The sequence below is a fragment of the Pseudorca crassidens genome, chromosome 4 (genome assembly GCF_039906515.1).
Source record: "Pseudorca crassidens isolate mPseCra1 chromosome 4, mPseCra1.hap1, whole genome shotgun sequence".
In the NCBI taxonomy this organism is placed as follows: Eukaryota; Metazoa; Chordata; class Mammalia; order Artiodactyla; family Delphinidae; genus Pseudorca; species Pseudorca crassidens.
The window spans coordinates 132,591,527-132,604,745 of NC_090299.1; the positions used below are offsets into that span (position 1 = coordinate 132,591,527).

The 13,219-nt window shown below is 38.1% G+C and overlaps 1 protein-coding gene across 10 annotated transcripts in view; it reads left to right on the forward strand.

The window, feature by feature from the left end:
- Positions 1 to 13,219, forward strand: part of INPP4B (inositol polyphosphate-4-phosphatase type II B) — a 718,440-nt gene that overhangs the window by 665,858 nt on the left and 39,363 nt on the right. For all 10 annotated transcript variants that reach the window (XM_067736786.1, XM_067736785.1, XM_067736789.1 and 7 more), the window contains 2 exons: positions 5,636 to 5,748; positions 9,529 to 9,683. In XM_067736786.1, coding sequence (XP_067592887.1) covers positions 5,636 to 5,748; positions 9,529 to 9,683 — 268 coding nt within the window. The remainder of the gene's footprint in view (positions 1 to 5,635; positions 5,749 to 9,528; positions 9,684 to 13,219) is intronic.

A 13,219-nucleotide genomic window follows, 5' to 3' on the forward strand; every position in this document is an offset into this window, starting at 1 on the left:
TTATGGAGATAAGCATAGAGATTCAATTGCTCTAAGTTCAGTTCTAGAGTAATGCAGGAGTGAGTACCAGAAGCAAGACTTATTGCCATATTTACATTTGAAGAAACTCATTCTATATCTAAAACAGTTACTGAGCAGAACCTTACGGGGCCTTCCCAGGAGACTCCTCCCCCATATCTTCTGCTTTATCTCCCCTCTGAAGTACCCAGATAACAGTATTGATGTACATTTCCTGAGTTGTTTTACAAATGCTAAAACCACCACCAAATGGAAGAAGTTACCTACTTGATGACCATGAGCATGTAGCCCCCAGACCTACCAGCACCTAAGGGTTGATAATGTTAACCCCTGTGACACTGCCCTGTTACATCACCATCAGCCAATCAGAGAACTGTGCACGAGCTGATCACATACCCTGGGACTCCACTCCCTCACCTTGTCTTTAAAAATGCTTTGCTGAAGTCCATCAGGGAGTTTGGGCTTTTTGAGCACTAGGTAACCAGGACTCCTTGCTTGTTACCCTGCAGTAAACACTGCACTTTCCTTCACTACAGCCCGGTGTCAGTAGATTAGCTTTACTGCTCATGGGTGGGCAGACCCAAGTTTGGTTCAGTAACAAAACCAATCCATGTTCTGTGTATACCATGATTTACAGTTGCTATATCAGGATCTATCGTTATATCTTGAAATCTCACCTATTTAGTCATTACTAATCCTACTTCTTTCCAGATCCAGACCTGAATTTCTGTGGCCTGCAGGACTTTTATCAGGCTGAAAAAAAATGGCAGCAGTCATAGTGATGGACTGAATAAACGAAGCTTTATCATTACAGAAATAGAAACAGTGGCTTGAAAATTTTAAGAACATCAATTGACTTCCTTCTAAAAAGCATGCCATGGGGAGAAGGGGTGAAATTTCTATGGGACATCATTTCTGTGGATCTGAAAGCACTATCTTTATGTAGATAAAAATGAGCAAAGGATGGCCATTTGTTTGACTTATTTTAGGAACATTGTAGTCTGTTTAAAATGGCTGATTTAAAAATCTCCATGTCAACTGTGAAACTAAATTATTTTGAAATATTATTATGCTTTGTTCTGAATCCTCAGAATTCTGAAGAAGCTGGTCCATTGTGTTAATACTGGAATTATTTTTTGGATCAGCAGCCAACCGTGAAGACACTGATACAGATTTGAGGGAAATTACTGGCATAGGACTTGGGAGACTGGATTTTTTTTTTTTTTTTTTTTTTTTTTTTGTGGTACGCGGGCCTCTCACCGTTGCAGCCTCTCCCGTTGCAGAGCACAGGCTCTGGACGCGCAGGCTCAGCAGCCATGGCTCACAGGCCCAGCCACTCTGCGGCATGTGGGATCTTCCTGGACCAGGGCACAAACCCGTGTCCCCTGCATCAGCAGGCGGATTCTCAACCACTGCGCCACCAGGGAAGCCCCTTAAGAGACTGGATTTTTGACTTGACCGTCTGACTATGAACCTTGTGAAAAAGTCACCTAAGCATCTTGGACATGAGGTTGCCCTAGATCAGTGCTTTGCAAGTTTTTTATGTTGACCATATACAGGTGTTTAATCAATTTAGTGGGTTGGGGCCAACATTCAAAAGAAAGCAACATGGAATAGAACAAAATATATTCAGGGTGCCGTGAACGCACTAAGGGTAAATATTATTTCATAAAATTTTTGTTACAAAGGGATGAGTGTGCATAACTGCTATGGGACATTGTATAAAGTAAAATTCTTCTTCTGTATTGCTTTTAAAGTTATTTGAAAGTCATTTTTACCAGGTGATTTAAAAAACAGTCTCGGGGACCTCTCAGATATGATTATGTCCATAATTAAAATTCACCAGGTGCTCTCATTTTTAGGAGGAAGCCCAGATATCCCAAAATATCAGAATAGACTCTTTATAATTCTTGCCTCTAGGACTGTGCCCTCCAAGGACTTGGTGAACCACAAGCTTCCTGTTTCCATAGTACTGCCTCATATGTCCATGCCTTTGTTGACATTTTTCTCTTGGCCTCAAATACTCTCTGTAGACACAAAGCATTACCTTTACTAGAAACCTTTCCATACTCAACTATTCTTCATTGAATTGGCCACTCCTTTTCTTAGGTCCCTGTTATCATTTTTACTGTCTTGCGTCATAGCCCACGGTACACTTGACCACAGTTAATAATGGTGTAAAAAATCTATCCCACCCTACCAGACCATGGAAATTTGGAGGTCAGGTCTTTGTATCATAAGAACTTGGTATATTTATAGGATACTCCATCCAAAAACAACAGAATACACATTTTTCTCAAGTGCTCATGGAACATTCTCCAGGATAGATCATATCTTAGGTCACAAATCAAGCCTTGGTAAATTTAAGAAAATTGAAATTGTATCAAGTATCTTTTCTGACCACAACGCCATGAGACTAGATATCAATTACAGGAAAAGATCTGTAAAAAATACAAACACATGGAGGCTAAACAATACACTACTTAATAATGAAGAGATCACTGAAGAAATCAAAGAGGCAATCAAAAAATACCTAGAAACAAATGACAATGGAGACACAACGACCCAAAACCTGTGGGATGCAGCAAAAGCAGTTCTAAGGGGGAAGTTTATAGCAATACAAGCCCACCTTAAGAAGCAGGAAACATCTCGAATAAACAACCTAACCTTGCACCTCAAGCAATTAGAGAAAGAAGAACAAAAAAACCCCAAAGCTAGCAGAAGGAAAGAAATCATAAAAATCAGATCAGAAATAAATGAAAAAGAAATGAAGGAAACAATAGCAAAGATCAATAAAACTAAAAGCTGGTTCTTTGAGAAGATAAACAAAATAGATAAACCACTAGCCAGACTCATCAAGAAAAAAAGGGAGAAGACTCAAATCAATAGAATCAGAAATGAAAAAGGAGAGGTAACAACTGACACTGCAGAGATAAAAGAGATCATGAGAGATTACTACAAGCAACTCTATGCCAATAAAATGGACAATCTGGAAGAAATGGACAAATTCTTAGAAATGCATAAGAACTTGGTTTTTTTTTTTTTTCCTTTTCTTATACATATGTACTCTGTTCTCCCTTGCTCTTAAAATAACTGTATTATTTTAAAACAATATATATTTATTGTGTCTCAAATGACATAAAAAGGCAGTTGAGGAAGGGATAGATTGGGAGTTTTTGATTGACATGTACACACTGTTATATTTAAAATAGATAACCAACAAGGACCTACTGTATAGCACAGAGAACTCTGCTCAGTATTTTGTAATACCTAAATGGGGAACGAATTTGAAAAAGAAGAGATACACATATATGTATAGCTGCATTACTTTGCTGTATACCTGAAACCAACACGACATTGTTAATCAACTATACTCCAATAGTAAATAACAAATTATTTAAAAGGCAGTTGAAAAATCACCCTCAATCCCATAACCCGAAGAGGAGCACTGTTAGTATCTAAACCGATGTCTTGCTCTGCCTGCATTCACATAGAGAGAGAGGTAAGCATGCACACAAGTGCAGGCACACACACGCAATGTTACACCAATAAATTCCTTTATTAATATGACCAGTTTTTCCTTTCAACAATGTCAAGGACACTTTCTCTGTCAACGATATACCTGTACACAATTTTAAATAGCTGCTTGTTATTCTAAGTCATGGATTGTTTTTGGTTTTGTTTTGGTTGCCATTTAACAACGTTAAGGGCAGTGATGGCAGATCTGACTTATTCCTTGTGTGCTAAAAGTATCAGTTAGAAGGCACCGTTATTGTCCTTACTTTCTTCAATTAGCTGTAGAGTCCTGAGCTGGCTTTGCAGCTCTCTTCAAGGCATTCTACATTATGCCTCCTTCCCTTATCCTTGGGCTGTGTCCTGTTAAAATCTCTGTGTATCAGAGTCTCCTACCTAGCGAGGCAATGTCTTTAGGGAAAGCTTCTCTTTCTTAAGAGAATCATTGGGACTTCCCTAGTAGTCAAGTGCTTAAGGCTTCACGCTTCCAATGGAGGGGGCACGGGTTCGATCCCTGGTCGGGGGACTAAGATCCTACATGGTGCGCAGTGTGGCCAAAAAATTAAAAAAAAAAAAATCGTCTCTAGTTACACGGTAAAAATTTGACATTTAACAGTTTTCCCATTTAGGAACTAATAAAGTAGAATCATGCATATATTTATATGAATATTTTGAATCTCATCTCCCTAAAACAAGGTATGAATCTGGATTGTACCTGACCTTCCTCTATTCTGTGGACAGGAAATTCAAGATGATATATAATTGTTTTCAATGCTCAGTGCCATTTTACCAACCACTTCCATTCTTTGGTAGATATAGATTGCTAGTACAGTTCATTAGGATATTTCCTCTACTCTCTAGAGCTAAAGTTAAGAGCTACTCAGATATATTATTCTAATAAAATGAAACATCTGGTACAGTTTTGGAAAGTGCCAAGCTTCATTATGATGAAAGCTTATTTGTGTCATTTTTGTGTGTGTGTGTGATCTGACTCAGGAACAGATCATCTGTTTCTTCAGTATAACTGGATAGCCTACGTATAGTCCATGTTGTTCTTATGTATTTTCTCCTGTTTTTAGCCTCAATTAAAGCTCTCGGGAGTTCTTCATCCGTCAGTTTGTGGCTTACACAGTAGAGTGTATTTTCATACCGTACGGTACTAACCCAACCACTCTCTTAGACTTTTTGTTTCCATCTCTATATTCTAATCTTGAATCCTATCTTACTGAGTCTCAGGAATACTGGTGTCATAGTGTGCATTGCCTTAGGTTTTTGTTTTTTTTGTTTTTCTGGGTTTTTTTGCGGTACGCGGGCCTCTCACTGTTGCGGCCTCTCCCGTTGCGGAGCACAGGGTCCGGCCGCACAGGCTCAGCAGCCATGGCTCACGGGCCCAGCCGCTCCGCGGCATGTGGGATCTTCCTGGACCGGGGCACGAACCCGTGTCCCCTGCATCGGCAGGCGGACTCTCAACCACTGCGCCACCAGGGAAGCCCTGGAGATATTTTTGATGGTCACAATGGGAAGGATACTACTGGCTCCTAAAAGGTAGAGGTCAGGGATGCTGCTTAACATCCCACAATGCAGAATATAGGCCCACTCCCTACAACCAAGTGTTAGCCAGTCCAGAATATCAATATTGCCTAGTTTGAGGAATCTTTCTGTGTAGAAACTGACTTCATGGGTTTTGGTTGAACTTTCCAATTCCACCTCTGAGATGTTCAGTTTGATATAGTCTCATGATTCAGACTAGCTGCTCAGTAGCCAAAAATGGAAGGTTGTATCTCATGTTTCATCCATATCCTCTACTTTGGTTGAAGTGAGGCAGCCTTTGTTATTAAAAACAGTTCCCTTCTTGGTGAGTGTTATATCACCCATGGACATTACCCCAGTTACACACAATAGGGAATGAGGGAAACTGAGGCATATTTCTAAGTAAAGAATAAAACCGGAAGGATTAATAAGTATGATTATCCTCAGATACTCTCTACTCCAAATGGCATTTGTTGTTATGGAAATTACATTTGCAAATATATTAAGGAAAACTCCATGGGCAGCTTAATACTAATACGGTTTCCTTTTTTTTCCCTCCTTTTTTGTTTTTCAGACATTTCACATTTTCAAGAACAAAATGATTTAAAAGGATTACTAGAAAATCTCCAGCAAAATATTCAAGCCAAAAAGAGAAAGAATGTAGAAATCATGTGGCTGGCTGCAACGGTAGGCACTCTCCTGTCAAATGGTATTCCCTGTCACCGTGATGATCAGCAAGTGTTATCGGGTATCTGCTATGTAGGGTCCAGCCTCTGCACTTTGGGCTACCAGATGTCATTCTCCATTATCCAGGAGATTAGGCATCTAGTCTATCAATACACAAAAACACAAGATAGAAGAAGATGTATTCAATGAGAAAAAATCTTACTCATTGGCTTTTCTTATAAATTTGGGATGTGTTTGAGGTTAAAATCAAGTGTCTGTGATTTTCTTGATACTGCATGTTGCAATGTCAATAGCCCATGTCAGTCAGGGTTTTGAAGTGCTGCTCTAGAGACATATGGTTTCAACAGAAAGTGGTTATCAGATCTCTGACTCACAGCCTCAGTGAGGCTTCTGGACATATTGTTTTGTTAATGAGCTTGGAAATGCATTTGTCAATTTAGATATCGGCATAGAATTTATTACTGATGTATTGCTCTTAGGGTAATGAGCTATATTTTGTATGCTTCCTTCTCATTTAATGGCAACCTCAGGGTAGAAGATCTGCCTGCTTCCCCACCCCCCCAGGTTTCTACAAGGTTGAGGGAGAAAATCATGCCTATAATTTTTAAGCTCTTATCTGGCAACCGCTCAGGTATAGCTCATATGAGTTTTGTTAAACATTCAGACCCAGAGATCCTTTCACTAGGAAGGGATCTTTTCATCAGGAAAGGCACACATTGGAGATCTTTTTGATGAACGCCATGTTTGAACTTACTGCACAGGATTGCTCGTGTAATTTGGAGTTGAGTGTAATAGATCTTCTCACATGTGCTATTCATTCTCTATCAATAGCATTTGAGACAAAGCCTTTCCCCCTACTGCCAGCGCTTCAATTATAATCTAATATTACTTACTCTCTTCTGGGAAAAAGGAATGGATAATTTACCATGAGTCTACATAAAATAATTTACCAAAAGCAAGGCAGAGGAAAGCTGCTCTAGTTTCCCTTCATGCCCTCTTGGAGCCCCAGGGAAGAACATCAAAGGTAACAATATGAAACGTTGCTTTCAGGCAGCTCATTTACACTGGTCCCATTTAGCATCATACTACATTACATGAAGGTTGTTTTTAATAGTTCTTTCTCCTGTGTCTGCTCTATATACCTTCAAAGACTACTGTGGTTGCTAATTCTCACGAAAATTTCACAAAGACAGGTCGTAAGTTATTTTTGCTATATTACTAATGACATGATAGCATAAAAGTACTTTGATCATTGCCCAAGGCCATCTGACAACTTAGGAACATATACATATGTCATTATGCACATATCATGCAGTCACGTAAATTGACAAATGAAGGATGCACAGGTAGAACCACAAATGAATATTTTCTCTAGTACATGTAGTTTTCTCATTTGAATATATTAAAAAAATTCCCATAAATCCTACGTTTCTGAATTTTTTTTGAAATGTATATACCAACCAAATACGGCTTACTCACAACTTACCATTGAATTCATGAATGGGTGATTACTTGCCTTGATAAATATACAGCACCCATAGTGTGCAAATTTGGCATTCTGTAGGAATATTGACTTTATTATTAATAACATGTCTATAGGGTGATACATGAGTTTCAATATCCTCTTTGTAAACTAGGGACCTTGGTATTACTCTTAAAGAAATATAGAAATTCCCTTTTACATTTTCCAAAAAGTTTTTATTTCTGTCTCTGTTTTATTATCCTCTCTTCTTTAAAACGATTAATGAAATCCTGCTTTTGTTAATGTTTTACATTCTAATTGAAAAATGTAAAGCTATTTGGTTTTATCTTGAATGAATTTTAAAAAATGAAAATTTAAAAAGACCAAATACCAAATTAAGCTAATGTTAAATTAAGCTCATATAGTTCAAAAGAGTTGTGAAATACAGAAACCAAGACCCAACCTGTCTGCTTTGATGGAATTGCCCCAGCTTCTTTTTTTTTTTAATAAATTTATTTATTTTATTATTTTATTTTATTTTTGGCTACGTTGGGTCTTCATTGCTGCGCGTGGGCTTTTCTCTGGTTGCGGCAAGTGGGGACTACTCTCCGTTGCAGTGCGTGGGCTTCTCATCATGGTGGCTTCTCTTGTTGCGGAGCACAGGCTCTAGGTGCATAGGCTTCAGTAGTTGTGGCACATGGGCTCAGTAGTTGTGGCTCAGGGCTCAGTAGTTGTGGCTCGTGGGCTCTAGAGCACAGGCTCAGTAGTTGTGGCACACAGGTTTAGTTGCTCCACGGCATGTGGGATCTTCCCAGATCAGGGATTGAACCCATGTCCCCTGCATTGGCAGGCGGATTCCTGACCACTGCGCCATCAGGGAAGGCCGCCCCAGATTCCTCTTGATTTTAAATTTGTAACATGAAATATCCTTCGTAGGATAGTTGCATACAATTGTGACAATGCATTTTAAAGAATATTCATTCTTTTTAAAACTCACCTCTCATAAGTGACCATTGAGGTCTGTATTTTGTTACTATAAATATAGTCAAGCCTTTGTTATTTTATATTAAAATTTTTGAAATACTATTTATTTACATGCGTTAGCGTTTTCTACAAGAAAAAAAAAGATTACATGTTGAAATCATGCTGTCACGTTTCTCTAGTCACTTAACATTGGAGATAGTGAGAAAGTACCTAAGGGCTAATAAGGACTTGTAACTCCTAAGCTAAGTATCAGAATCACAATTAATTCATGATAAAAACCCTTGATAAACTGTATTATTATATCCTCTCTTCAAAGCAGGCAACTGTTAAGGCCTCCTCAATGGCAGATAGTAAAGCAGGCCTGTATCTCATCAGAGTAGATGTATCTTAAGTGCATGTTGACGAACATTGTTGATGCCTTACCATGGACTAGGGAAGAGAAAAGAATGGAGTGATTCACCTGTTAACCGTAAAGCAATGAGACCATAACTTATTGCTACTTACAGATTCTTCTCCTGGCTTACATCAGAATAACAACAAGAAAGAATTATAGAGAGAAACAGAACAGGACAGAAGTGAAAGACTTGGTCCTTGTTAGGTAGACTTATACCAGCATCCTGGCTCTGCTCTGCTGTGCATAAGGCACCTTACCTATCTACACCTCAATTTCCTCATCTGTAAAATGAGATTACTATACCTTCCTCCAGGGTTCATGTGCAGTTAAATTAAAAGAGCAAAATCTATATGAAATTTATTAGCATTGTACCGGGTGCACAGTAGATATGCAATTACAGTGGCCATTTTTGGTGTCCTTATTCTTATTAGTTGCATTGGTGAGTGGTTTTCTTATCGCTTTCACTTGGCACCATGTGGATGTTTGAAATCTCGTAACATCCAGCAGAGATTAGTAAAGGTTATTTTAAATATATAGTAAGAAGGTATCAGCTATGTAAGATTCAAATCAAGTGGCTGATCCAGGAAATACAGATTATTTTTTTCCCCTTCACTATTAAGATATTGCTTCTGAGCTGTGATTATCATTATCCCCTGCAGCTTAGATGCCCTCTCAGAGAGCCTTGCTGCCTCTGCTGGATATTTACCATCTTATATGCCTTCAACAGCCCCACACCTCATGTACAAAGAGCTAAATAAATTAAATCTATTCCACTAGCTTTTGAAATGAAAAGGTAATATGTTTCCAATCTATAGGCAGATTGAACCAGTTAATTTTCATAAATTAACATAAATCTGGTGGGTTTAGACTAGAAGTGTCTAGAGGACTCTGAGACTTTAATCTGCGAGTAAACAATAAACTGTGTATATGTCTATTACAGATTTGTCGCAAACTAAATGGCATCCGTTTCACCTGTTGTAAAAGTGCCAAAGACAGGACGTCGATGTCAGTGACACTTGAACAATGCTCAATCTTGAGGGATGAACACCAGTTACACAAGGACTTCTTTATCCGAGCACTGGATTGTATGAGAAGGTACCCCATATGTCTTCAACTTTTTTTCTTTTTTAAAAAATATTTTATTGAAGTATAGTTGATTTACAGTATTTGTTAATTTCTGCTGTACAGCAAAGTGATTTAGTTATACATATATATTCTTTTTTATATTCCTTTTCATTATCGTTTATCACGAGATATTGCATATAGTTCCCTGTGCTATATAATAGGACCTCATTGTTTCTTTTAGGTCATTTTAAGGTTTGGGTTTTTTTTTTCCAAATATGTATTTTACTGAAGGACTAAACATTTAGTTACTTCACTGCATTTCCATGGCTTAGAGCTGATGACATGAGAGATAACATAATTTTAAGTGAACACTCATTTTAGGCAATAAAAAAAATGTGGCCAGAGTTTGATCATCTGAATGGAAGATATATTTCATGAATACATTTAGACCTAAGTTGAAGGGCTCCGGTCCTTTCACATATAACACTTGAAGAGCACAGTCCCTTTTCATACAAGTCATTATGTGTATGCACGAAATAAAACTAAGTCGTTATGCAAACAAAACAGCTATCCAAAAAATGGCAACTAACAGGTGATCTTCCCATAGCTTGCAGGGTCTTCCTATCTTTAACCTCCTTCCTAAAATTATTTTCACATCACTCATAATAAAGATGGGATTACACGGATCCTTTAAGATTGAGAATTAATATGGTTACTCTGCTGACCTTTAAAATATTCTGCCTGAAGTCATGTTTCTTGATTCATTTCCACAGTAATTAAATCTAAAGTCTAAGCCATAATGGGAAAGAAAAAGTGCCTCATTCACAACAGCTGTCAGCAAGGACATACGTTAATTAAAAACTTTAGCAAACTTGTCTCTTTGCCATAAAGACCGACTCAGGAGCACAACAGGAAACATGGGACAGGCTCCCTGATCCCAGAAAGGAACGTCATGTGATGCTCTGAGAGGGCTGCTGCTTATCTGGCATGTCATTAGCTCCACTTTTCTTTTAACTGCTACACTCTTTCCATGGAGAGGGTGATGCTTGCCTGCGCTCCTTCTATGCTGTATGTTTTCCCGGCTAATGAGAGGGTTCTGAAGTCCTCTCTTTTACCCCATTTCATGTCTCTTGGCATTTTCGTTGCTCAGTGGAGTTCTACCATAATTTTTGGATAAATGTATGAGGATATCTTCAAGGCCTGACATGAGCATCTCAGCCATACGAAACATGTTTGGTTGTCATAAAAGACTTTTTTCAATAATAATCTCTCAACACTCACAGGGGAAGGTTCAGAATCTGAGTATAAAATCTTCTAATGTGCATTTAAAAAGTACAAATGTCACCATGGATGGAACAAAGATGCCAGGTGAGGAGGGTAGAGCACATGATGTTACAGGCCAGAAACCCTAGAGGGCTAAAATGATTCAACCAGCATAAATTATCTGGAAGGTGAAACTGTTACTTGTTTATTTAAGGTAGGGGTGAGAGAGGACCCTTACATTAGAAAGGTAATTTTTTCCAATCCGTAAATAAAGGGCCTATCTGTCATATATATGTTGAACTATAAAACTACCTATTTTGGAATAGCATAAAGGTTGTATGGACCTGACATTATATATACAACACATTTGCTAATGACATAACATTTATGAGGATTTAGTTTAGGATTGTGAAATAAAAGTAAGGCACTAGAAATTTAATCCAAAAATACTAACGATCTTAACGTCCATATCCCCACTACTCTAGTGAAATTCAAATCTGTCAAATTTATCCTTTGGTTTTGTGTCTCTGTGAGGGCTGCACGAGAGTGTGAGGGCTTGTCCATGTGTGTGTGTATGCGTGTGTGTGTGTGTTCGTGCGTGCATGTGTTTAAGGGAAATAGACGTGTTATTGTCTTGAATAACTGATGTCCTTTCCCTCTTTGGGTACTGTCTTACATCACAAGCCCATAGGTTTGTAAGCTCTGGCCACAGGGCAGAGCAGACGAGAGAATGCGGCTTCAGAGCCAGCTGACCTGAGTTTGAATCCAGGCCCCTGCCACTTAGCAGCCAAGAGGAAGTCAATCTCATCCTGCCTATTAGTGCCTGAGGCAAGTTAGTCAACCTGTTGGTGCCTCAGTCTTCCCTTGTGTAAAAGTAGACATGCTAATAATAGTAGCCCTTCTTAGGAGTGTCTCCAGGATTAAACGAATTGATATGTGTAAAGTGATTAGATCAACGTTTGAGACACAGGGATCACTCTACGATATTTGTTAAGAAAATAAATATCGAAGGTCATGATCTTCCTGAGACAATCAAATCTAGGCAATTATGAGCCTCGTATTTTTTCTGAATATATTATGACATACGGTTTGACTCCAATACCATATATTAGAATCTTGTAAATAAGCCTTCAAATGCAATGTTTTATCTATTTAAGAAAATAAGCTCTTTAAATACCACTTTGAAACTGTGCGTGTGTTTACAAATGCTGTGCTAATTATGGATGGATTGCATTCATTAAAGTAAGCCTGGATAGGTTTCTTATAAGTATTTTTTATGTTAATGTGTATTATTGTATGCCCTTACAAATAATCATCGAATTTGAGGTCAAGGAGTCACCTTAAAAATTTAGTCAAACCTGCTTCACCTTATGAATAATGAAACTGAGTTCTGCAGAGTGTTTCAGCAAAGACTACTCAGAAAATACTAGAGCCAGCACTAAAACACAGATGCCTTAGTTACATTTTTTATCCTGTGCTATACAATAGGACCTTGTTGTTTTCCTTAGTTGTTCTTTTCTTTTTTTATAAATTTTATTTATTTATTTTTTATACAACAGTTTCTTATTAGTTATCTGTTTTATACATATTAGTGTATATATGTCAATCCCATAATTATTTGGTTATGTATTTGACTACTTCACATCTGTTAGTTGAAACATTATGTAAGTCATATGAGTCATAAGAACCATGTACTTTTCGAAATTGGAGACTGTGTGCAAGACCAGAGTGGTCTGCCCAAATCCTGAGACCTTGAAGAACAAACTCTAGTTCTAAAATGTTAACTCTTTAATTTCTACCTTATCTATCATGTTCACTATTGTATCTGGGCATTTGAGCACAGTGTCTGGTCCAGATTGAAATAAATATAAATAGTGGTTGAATAAACAAAGAACAGTCCAAATAGGAATTCATTCTGCTGCCTTCTGTTTTTCAGAACCGTGTAGCAACTTTTTCATCCGTTTTTAAAATTGTATTTTCAGTTATGTTCTGAGATAGTAGTTCAGTTCTTACTTTTATGTCTAAGCCTTGTTTCCTAGGGTTGCACTTGGGTCTCCGTAGTTCAGTGGTCAGTCAGTGATTAGCCAGAAGTTGTGCTCAAACAGTTCAATCCAGTAAGGCTTTCAGCCTCTGCTGATATATCTGTGTATGGACTGGGAAACATGTTCAAATTCAGGAGTTTTCGTATCCATCCTGCCTTTTCTTTCCACCAGGCCCTATTAGGCCCTACTGGTCAACCCAGGATGTGTGGAAATTGATCAAAGCCCTCCATGGTTCTCTCATGTCCAGGATCTCATTGCCCA